This window comes from Salmo salar, chromosome 17, assembly GCF_965601325.2.
Source record: "Salmo salar chromosome 17, fSalSal1, whole genome shotgun sequence".
Classification (NCBI taxonomy): Eukaryota; Metazoa; Chordata; class Actinopteri; order Salmoniformes; family Salmonidae; genus Salmo; species Salmo salar.
The window spans coordinates 21,406,263-21,416,925 of NC_138307.1; the positions used below are offsets into that span (position 1 = coordinate 21,406,263).

The 10,663-nt window shown below is 38.4% G+C and overlaps 1 protein-coding gene across 2 annotated transcripts; it reads right to left on the reverse strand.

The window, feature by feature from the left end:
- Positions 1 to 304: 304 nt before the first annotated feature.
- Positions 305 to 10,557, reverse strand: LOC106575704 (uncharacterized). Of its 2 annotated transcripts, none has more exons than XM_045699240.2 (6): positions 7,674 to 10,557; positions 7,303 to 7,428; positions 6,255 to 6,455; positions 5,642 to 5,847; positions 5,240 to 5,355; positions 305 to 4,582 (listed from the first exon to the last, which is right to left on the reverse strand). In XM_045699240.2, the coding sequence occupies exons 2-6, from the start codon at positions 7,376 to 7,378 to the stop codon at positions 4,552 to 4,554; spliced, it is 630 nt and encodes a 209-aa protein (XP_045555196.1). In that variant the 5' UTR covers positions 7,379 to 7,428; positions 7,674 to 10,557; the 3' UTR covers positions 305 to 4,551. The 2 variants fall into 2 exon arrangements, with proteins under 2 accessions (XP_045555196.1, XP_045555195.1); XM_045699239.2 differs by having other exon boundaries at positions 7,303 to 7,474.
- Positions 10,558 to 10,663: the final 106 nt, after the last annotated feature.

The following is a 10,663-nucleotide window of genomic DNA, read 5'->3' on the forward strand; positions in this document are numbered from 1 at the left end:
AGAATAATGACTTGTGTGAGATCCACAGCAGTACTGACTTCTGTTTAATAGCTCCATTAATTAATTTATTTCAATTGACTGATTTCCTGATATGAATTGTAACTCAGTAGCATCTTTTAAATTGTTGCATGTTGCGTTTATATTTTTGTTCAGTATAGTAGTTGCTGAAAAGTTACTGCAATGATTTGATATACCATGACAAAGTTTAGAATCCAAGATAGAAAGCCACGATTTCTGGCCTGTTAAAAAAAAGGAGAGGAAACATGAGTATGTAGTGGAAATTCTTACACAGGGACACTCGAAGTCAATCTTAAATTAATTGTTGTTTATTGCGCTGGAGAGGTTCCAACCAACTCAATGCACCATAGTTCACATGTCAATCAGGAGCTCTGCCTGGGCAGACCCAGCAGTTGTCTTATATACGGCTATTCACAGACAAGTTATATTTGCATGATTTAGCATAATTAATTAATCATTACCATTGTTTCATATCATGTGACAGACCAACACCTCACAAGGCTTCTTTCTCTCTAAGCTAAGACCTTTAAACTGAGATATCGTTTGTTTGTTCTCAAAACAAGGTCTGGGCATACTGCCAAATTGCAGCTACTGACAAGAGGAGGATTTGTTCAGTCAACCACTTGCATGAACACAGAAATTGGTTTATAGAACAGCACATGAATTGAAGACAGAAATGAGTTAAAAGAAAACCACAAACATTAAAATTCCCATTACATTCCATCCTCTTACCACTATGTGTGATAATAATCATTACATTTTAAATGTAAGCATTTAGCTTCTATATCAAAATATTCTATATTCTATTAAAGTAAGGGAAATCAACACAGAAAAAAACCAGACACTTCATCATTTCAAACCCTTCATTCTGGGTTGTACAACCCACATAGTATGGTAATACTATAATCATAATAAACGTTATTGTCACAAACGTTGTTGTTATGATCGGAAAAAGGTGCAGCGTGGAATGGTTTCATCATCTTTATTCGAGTGAAACGCACAGAAAACAATAAAGAGCAAAACGAAACGTGAAGCCAATATAGTGCTCGCAGGCAACTATACATAGACAAGATCCCACAACAAACAGGTGGGAAAAGGCTGCCTAAATATGATGCCCAATCATAGACAGCTGTCTCTGATTGGGAACCATTCCAGGCCAACATAGAAATACAAAAACTAGAGTACCCACCCTAGTCACACCCTGACCTAACCAAAATAGAGAATAAAAAGGCTCTCTTAAGGTCAGGGCTTGACAGTTATACTTTATTAATGGGAGTGAGTATCAAAAATGCACACACACACACACACACACACACACACACACACACAACGCATCTGTAGATTCAGAGGTGAATAAATCTCTTAATGTTAACCATTGTTTCCATATTTCTTACCACAACAACTTAGAAGGCTAATCCTTAGGGAGAAATCCTGACCATCCAGCAGACCCAATCTGGTGAGATTTGTTATTGATGCAAGACAAAAAAAAAAGAAAACATCAGCAATTCACATATATCACTGGAGGTGGGGAAAACTTAAATTCACTTAGAGTAACTGTCATCCATTGCCAACATAAATTGTCTTTTTACTGGCAGGCATTTGAAGAAAACAATTAGCATATTTACCAAAGGGCCACAGGGGACTGGTAATTCCCCCTTTAGACACATGACTCACATCGTGATTTATGCATCCGAAAAAAACAACAACAATGCCTTAAATTAAAAAAAAATTAAAAAATTACAATTGAAATCGAATTATCTCTTGATAATTCCATAAGGAAATAATTGTATCCCATAAGGTAATGGTAAAATAGACTAGAGACAGCTCTCGCTCTATAAACTTCTTCTTAATTATTTGTTTTTAAATAGCCCATAAAAAATTTTTTTAAATGTCTCCTGTCTTCCTAGTAAGGGTGATCAGGCCTCACCAGGAAGTCAGAACAGAGGTCAGAGGTCAGTCAGCCCTATTAAGTGAGTGTTTGTTTTCCTGGACCTCAGATATAATTTAAATTTCAAACATTTGTAACATTTTGTGCATCAGATTTACATTGGGTTTTTCAGTACATGTCTTCTAATCAAGAGAATTTACATGTGTGCAAACAAAACTCTGACAATAGAAACTTTAATTTGTGTACAGCATCCTTTCTAACCCGTGAAAAACTCACGTAAAAAAGACCCCACACTTCTAAATCAAACAGAGTATTAACCACTAACAAATATTAATTAATAGGTGGGTTGTGTGTGGGTGCTGGCATGTGAGTGGCAAAAATTGTAGGGTAAACACAAACAAAATGGCCTTGCTTAATTTGGGAGGTCCCTTAGCAGCTGGATCAGGGCACTTTCAACTGCTCTCCCAAGGCACCTGCCTCAGGAAGCCTTTCAAAGGGAGAGATACAGAATCATTGATAAACATGAAAAAAAAACTTGGTAGTGGACATTCCATCAGTCCTGGAAGAAAGAAAATAAACATGTACTTAGTTTCCATTTTAATCAGTCCCAAAAATTCTTAATCATTAATCGGGTTTACTGCATCTTGGGCAGGAAGTCTTAATAAACCCATGCGTATACAGAATTATATTTCAGACACATTTATACTTCAGAAACATCAGATGATGAAGATGTAAAGCTGAATTGGGCACCTTCTAAAGTAAACAACTCTCTTGTAATCGGAATCTTTTTGACCTGTTGCATTGACATACAATTCTGTACAAACTGTCCCTAATTTTCTCACTGTGTCTCACAGCTTTTTTGAGTTCAGTGTGTACTGGCGGCTATCTATTGTTCCACAGGAAGGTTATCTCTAATCCAAACAACAGCTGACTTAAACACAAGAGCAGTGGACCAAGCCTTGAAGAGTGAGCAGCCTCTAATTTAATATCAGTCCCAATGCCCTCTGTCTTACTCCTTCAAATTACTAAGATATTACATTATTGGATTGCTATCTGAAAGCCAAATACCATTCTTTGTTACTTTCACTAGACTCCATAAACTTCCTTGCTAATAGGAATACCTCAATCACTACTGCTTAAACACACAGACAACTCTCAAACCACATTTTGCTTTCCCCCCATTGCAAGGTTTAAAACAAAACAAACATGCTAACTTTCTCCATATTGGAAGGCATTGTTTTCATTTTAGTATACCTTCAAAAAGTTACTCTATATTTTTATTACCAATCTCTGCTGGATATTAACTTTTTGCTTCAATATTTCTTAAATGTCTATTATTTTAAGATTCATATGTAATGCGTTGGAGGGATCAATATATATTAACTGGGTTGGCACGGTCTAAGTCCCCAGTAGATGTCACGCTCCGTCCATAATAAATCTGGCACCTGAGACAACAGGGAAACAGATGCAGTCTCCATTTTGCCTACTCACAAATTGGATCATCTTTGGATGCCGACAGCAGTCGCACCATTGGAAGACATAGCTTGGACTGTAACCTACAAAAGCCTATTCCTCCTCTTTTCCCGTAATCCATCAAACACATTTGATGTAGGGTCAGTCTGTTACATCTGGAGTATTTCTCTTGTCTTATCCGGTGTCCTGTGTGAATTTAAATATGCTCTCTCTAATTCTCTCTTTCTCTCGGAGGACCTGAGCCCTAGGACCATGCCTCAGGACTACCTGGCATGATGACTCCTTGCTGTCCCCAGTCCACCTGGCCGTGCTGCTGCTCCAGTTTCAACTGTTCTGCCTGCGGCTATGGAACCCTGACCTGTTCACCGGATGTGCTTGTTGCACCCTCGACAACTACTATGATTATTATTATTTGACCATGCTGGTCATTTATGAACATTTTAACATCTTGACCATGTTCTGTTATAATATCCACCCGGCACAGCCAGAAGAGGACTGGCCACCCCTCATAGCCTGGTTCCTCTCTAGGTTTCTTCCTAGGTTTTTGGCCTTTCTAGGGAGTTTTTCCTAGGGAGTTTTTCCTAGCCACCGTGCTTCTTTCACATGCATTGCTTGCTGTTTGTGGTTTTAGGCTGGGTTTCTGTACAGCACTTTGAGATATCAGCTGATGTACGAAGGGCTATATAAATACATTTGATTTGATTTGATGTGTCATCATAGTGGTCTCTGATTTATGGTCAGACTCGCTCGCGTTGAACAAATTTAAATGTGCACTTTTTTTCAATGCTGATTTGAATGTCATTGAGAAAACAGAGAAGTGTCAAAGAATTGTTTTCGCAAACATCCTTTCTGAATTTAAAAGTAATCCTCGAAGTAATCATCTAGTTTTTCAAAAGTATCTGTAATCTGATTACAATATTTTTGCTGGTAACGTAACGGACTACAGTTAGTTTTTTTGTATGTAATCTGTTACTCCTCAACCATGGGGATAAATGACTGTACTTGGAATCTGTTGCAGTGCTGCTTCGATATCAGTCCCGGCGCAGGAGACGATGGGACAGAAAGCCATGATGATATTCCTCTCCACTGGCGACTCGACTTCCATAAAACATGTTGTGGTGTTGTTGAATTGTCTCATAAACTGAAAATTTGAATCCAAAGTATTGCCAGTCTCAACTGTGTACTGCTTCAACTTGCGTGCCACTGATTTTAAACAGACAAGAAAGAGGAAGGTCAAAAAGGTAATTGATTAAAGTATTCATGTTTTTGTTAACTGGCACAATGTATATTTGGTTCATACTTCAGTCAGCTATAATAGTATTGTAGGTTTCACCATTTACTTTATAGTGCACCCCTTAATCTGAATAGGAAATTATACAAAAGAACCCTGTTGAAAATTACTTATGTGTTCCAACATGGATCTATAGAAAGTAAATGAACAGACAAAGGGGTTTATTAGTCTAGATAGATCAATTCAGGATAAGCAAACTACAACCAGTGTGCAAACCATGAAGATAAACTATCTTTCTCTACCATGCAAACTGCGTACAGCAGTGTGAGGCAATTCCACATTCTAAACATGTACTTTTTTGCTCTAATCTTTCACAATATCCAGCTCTAGAGTACTTTACCACCTCACTCCTTCTACTGGACCAAGTGATTTCTTGGAATTAGAAAGTGAAAGCAATGTGTTATTGTAAATGTTCTTACTGCCTCTGTTCTTATTCTACATTCATAGAATTACTGTAATCTAAAAAACATTCCATTAAATTCTGCACTACCAGTTTCCACTTAACCATGTGTACTGTTTTATTCCTGTTGTAGACATAGAATATTAAATGATCACAAAAGTAGACTTACCCTGCAGCTATGGGATTATTTTCTGCCGACTGTATTGCAGTTGTGGTTTGATGTGATCTGTTCCGGGGGGCGGCAGGTGGCCTGGAGGTTAGGAGCGTTGGGCCCCCTGCACCTCTCTGTTTCAGAGGGGTTGGGTTAAATGTGCAAGACACATTTCAGTTGAATGCATTCAGTTGTACAACTGACCCCTTTCCATTTACCAATGGCTAAACTAAGACAAAGTGAAACTAAACAGCATAAGATAAACAAGGGTCTCCACAGCTACAAAGTCAAAATTTGCTATACCGTAAAAATGTATCAAATCTAAAATATTTTTGGGGGTCTTAATTTAAGGTTAGGCATAAGGTTAGCAGTGTGGTTAAGATTAGGATAAAAGTTGAACCTTGAATTAGGGTTAGCTACCTTTGGCTGTATGTTCAGCCTCTTCAGAACCCTGCTGACTGCTGCATCACTGCGAGGACAGTCCAGTAGTCCTCCCTGGCTCTCATAGAACAGACAGTCCACTGTGAGTATTACATCACTTCTGGTCACTAGTCTGCTGCTGTCAGGTACAGTGGAGTCTGGGTTGAAGGTGTGATGCAGCACTACCAGAAGGGCATCTTTACCAACTGTCAAGAGAATAAGGGAATATGGCAAAATTAACCAATAAGCCTCTCAAACAATTTAGTAACGTAATTTAGGCTGTTTGTACATTTTGAATACAACTGATGTAGAAAAAGAATATCTGGTATAGAAGGAAATAACATTGCTTGAGAAGTCATATTTGGGATGAACAGGGTTGGGTAGGTTACTTCGTAAATGTAATCTGTTTCAGTTACTAGTTACCTGTCCAGAATTGTAATCAGTAACGTAACTTTTGGATTACCCAAACTCAGTAATTACCCGAACTCATCTAGTTTTTCAAAAGTATCTGTAATCTGATTACAATATTTTTGCTGGTAACGTAACGGACTACAGTTACAGTTTTTTTGTATGTAATCTGTTACTCCTCAACCATGGGGATAAATGACTGTACTTGGAATCTGTTGCAGTGCTGCTTCAATATCAGTCCCGGCGCAGGAGACGATGGGACAGAAAGCCATGATGATATTCCTCTCCACTGGCGACTCCACTTCCATAAAACATGTTGTGGTCTTGTTGAGTTGACTCATAAACTGAATATGAGAATCCAAAGTATTGCCAGTCTCAACTGTGTAGTATTTCATCTCGGGTGCCACTGATTTTAAACAGACAAGAAAGAGGAAGGTAGAAAAGGTAATTGATAAAATTATTCATGTTCTTTTTAATAGGCACAATGGATATATGGTTCATAGTTCAGTCAGCTATAATAGTATTGTAGGTTTCACCATTTACTTTATAGTGCACCCCTTAATCTGAATAGGAAATTATACAAAAGAACCCTGTTGAAAATTACTTATGTGTTCCAACATGGATCTATAGAAAGTAAATGAACAGACAAAGGGGTTTATTAGTCTAGATAGATAAATTCAGGACAGGAAAACTACAACCAGTGTACAAACCATGAACATAAAATGTCTTTCTCTACAGTACAAACTGCGTACAGCAGTGTGAGGCTATTTCACATTCTAAACATGTACTTTTTTGCTCTAATCTTTCACAATATCCAGCTCTAGAGTACTTTACCACCTCACTCCTTCCACTGGACAACATGATTTATTGGAATTAGAAAGTGAAAGCAATTTTCTGTTGACTGTATTGCAGTTGTGGTTTGATGTGATCTGTTCTGGGGGGTGGCAGGTGGCCTGGAGGTTAGGAGCGTTGGGCCCCCTGCACCTCTCTGTTTCAGAGGGGTTGGGTTAAATGTGCAAGACACATTTCAGTTGAATGCATTCAGTTGTACAACTGATCCCTTTCCATTTACCAATGGCTAAACTAAGACAAAGTGAAACTAAACAGCATAACATATACAAGGGTCTCCACAGCCACAAAGTCTACATTTGCTATACTGTAAAATGTATCAAATCTAAAATTTGTTTTTTGGTCTTAATTTAAGGTTAGGTATAAGGTTAGCAGTGTGGTTAAGATTAGGGTAAAAGGTTAACCTTTGGCAGCAAATTCATCCTCTTCAGAACCCTGCATCATTGCGAGGACAGTCCAGTAGTCCTCTCTGGCTCTCATGGAACAGACAGTCCACTGTGAGTATTACATCACTTCTGGTCACTAGTCTGCTGCTGTCAGGTACAGTGGAGTCTGGGTTGAAGTTGTGATGCAGCACTACCAGAATGACATCTTTATCAGCTTTACCAAATGAGGGAATATGTCAAAAATAAACCAATAACCCTCTCAAATAAACTATTTAGAAATGTAATTTATGCTGTTGGCACATTGAGTAAATCTGGTGTGGAAAGAGAATATCTGGTATGGAAGGAAATAACATTGCTTGGGAAGTCATATTTGGGATGAGTTACTGTACTTGGAATCTGTTGCAGTGCTGCTTCAATATCAGTCCCGGCGCGGGAGACGATGGGACAGAAAGCCAGGATGACATCACTCTCCACTGGCAACTCGACTTCCGTAAAACATCTTGTGGTCTTGTTGAGTTGACTCATAAACTGAATATGAGAATCCAAAGTATTGCCAGTCTCAACTGTGTAGTACTTCATATTCTGTGTCACTGATTTTAAACAGACATGAAAGAGGATGGTCAAAATGGTCATTGATTAAAGTATAAATTATTTTGTTAATTGGCACAATGGATATTTGCTTCATAGTTCAACCAGCATTCATAGTGCACCCCTTAATCAAAATGTGAAATTACACGAAAGAGCCCTGTTGAAAATGACCTCTGTGTTCCAACATGGATCTATAGAAAGTGAATGAACAGACAAAGGGGTTTATTAGTCTAGATAGATAAATTCAGGACAGGAAAACTACAACCAGTGTGCAAACCATGAAGATAAAATGTCTTTCTCTACAGTACAAACTGTGTACAGCAGTGTGAGGCAATTCCACATTCTAAACAGTAACTATTTTGCTCTAATCTTTCACAATATCCAGCTCTAGAGTACTTAACCACCTCAGTCCTTCCACTGGACCACGTGATTTCTTGGAATTAGAAAGTGAAAGTAATGTGTTATTGTAAATGTACTTACAGACTAAACAGCATGATCATTACACAGATGCACCTTGTGCTGGGGACAATAACAAGGCTATTCAATCATTAACTAGATGTTCTATTCTACATTCATAGAATTACTCATCTAAAAAACATACCATTAAATTCTGCACTATCAGTTTCCACTTAACCATGTGCACTGTTTTATTCCTGTTGTAGACATAGAATATTAAATGATCACAAAACCTTTCATGACACCCACCCAACTGTAAATGATAGTTATGGTGTTCATATTGAACATGAATTGTCAATGAAAGGAAATGAGATAAGTAGATTTACCCTGCAAACGTGGGATTATTTTCTGTTGACTGTATTGCAGTTGTGGTTTGAAGTGATCTGTCCCAATCGCTAAACTAAAAGAAAGTGAAACTAAACAGCACGAGATAAGAGTTTCCACTAGTTACCACAGCCAGAAAGTCAAAATGGGCTCTATCGTAAAAATTATTGAAAAATAAAACGTGCCTTTTGGTCTTAATTTAAGGTTTGGCATAAGATTAGCTGTGTGGTTAAGATTAGTGTAAATATTATATTTAAAACAACAATTTAAAAAGATAAATTGCAGAAATAGGCGGGGTTGATGACTTTGTGTTTGTGGTATCTAGTGATGACCGATAAGGGTCGGCTATTTTATTAGAAAGTCACTATAGTTCAAACGACAAAGCAGAAACTCACCACATATTTGGTAAACAGCTGAGGGATGGGGCTGGAGAAAGGTGACCACTCTCACATTCATAGACGGAGCTATGAAGGCATGGAACGACTGACCATCCATCCATGATATCAACATGATAGTTTTAGCCATGTTTTGAGGTTATAGTATACAGTGTTACTTCACAATTACACATTTAAAAACAATGGAGTAAAACAAGCTTATATTTGGGGTTCTGATGGGGTACGGCAGTTGACCTAAACTCATAGTGCAATAAGTTAGTCTTTTGAATTATATATACACCCATTAATTCTTAAATTCAGAAATTAAAGTAGCAATTACAGATTGGCCATTTAGTATAAGGTAAAGTACATAATAGTAGTTAGAACAAGCAAGATTTACATTTGTTTGGTTGCTTAAAAATCTGTCCTCTAGTCCCCTCCACTGGAAAAGCCTTGACAGGTGAAAACAATGTGGTGGAAGCTCATTTTTACTCGCGGTAGAATGTCTAGGCTGAAATGTAGAATTATTTTCAACCACAGATCATGATTCATGTTATTGTCCTGTCATTTAAGTTTAATGGTCTTGGAAACCTAGCAGCCATAGTTGCATTTTGTTATATGCAACTTCCCTTGTTCACTAGTATTACTGAAAATATAAATGTAACATGTAGTGTTGGTCCCATGAAATCAAAGTTACCATTAATGTTCCATACTCACAAAAAGCTCTCAGATTTCATGCACACATGTTTATATCCCGTCAGTGACAGTTTACCTTTCGCCAAGCTAATCCATCCACCTGACATGTGTGCCATATGAAGACGCAGACTAAACAGCATGATCATTACACAGATGCACCTTGTGCTGGGGACAATAACAAGGCTATTAAATCATTCATTTTTAATTCATAAATGTGCAGTTTTGTCACACAATGCAAGAGCTTGCAATTGACATGCTGACTGTAGGAATGTCCACCAAAGCCGTTGCCAAAGAATTTAATGCTAATTTCTCTAACATAAGCCACCTCCAGCGCCCCAGACGACGTGTAACCACCCCAGCCCAAGACTTCCCTAGCCGGCTTCTTTACCTGCATATCATCTGAGACAAGCCACCAGATGAAACTGAGGGTTTGCACAACTGAAGAATCTCTACACAAAACTTCTGCGTGCTCGTCCTCCTCATCTAGGTCTTGACCTGACTTCAGGGTGCAAATGTTCATCTTTGATGGCCGCTCTGTTCAGTGTGAATACAGTGCCCCATGGTGGCTTCGGGGTTATGGTATAGGCAGGCATAAGCTACAAACTCAAATGCGTTTTATCGATGGTAATTTGAATGCAAAAATAAACCGTGATGAGGCCCATTGCCATCACCTAATGTTTCAGCATGATATCTCACTGCCCCATGTCACAACGATCTGGAAGCAATTCCTGGAAGCTGAAAATGTCAGTTCTTCCATGGCCTTCATACTCAGACATGTCACCCATTCAACATGTTTCAGATGCTCTGGCTTGACGTGTACGACAGCGTGTTCCAGTTCGCGCCAAACTCCAGAAACATCGCACAGCCATTGAAGAATGGGACAACATTCCACAACCAACTATGCGAAGGAGCAGTGTCGTGCTGCATGAGACAAATAGTGG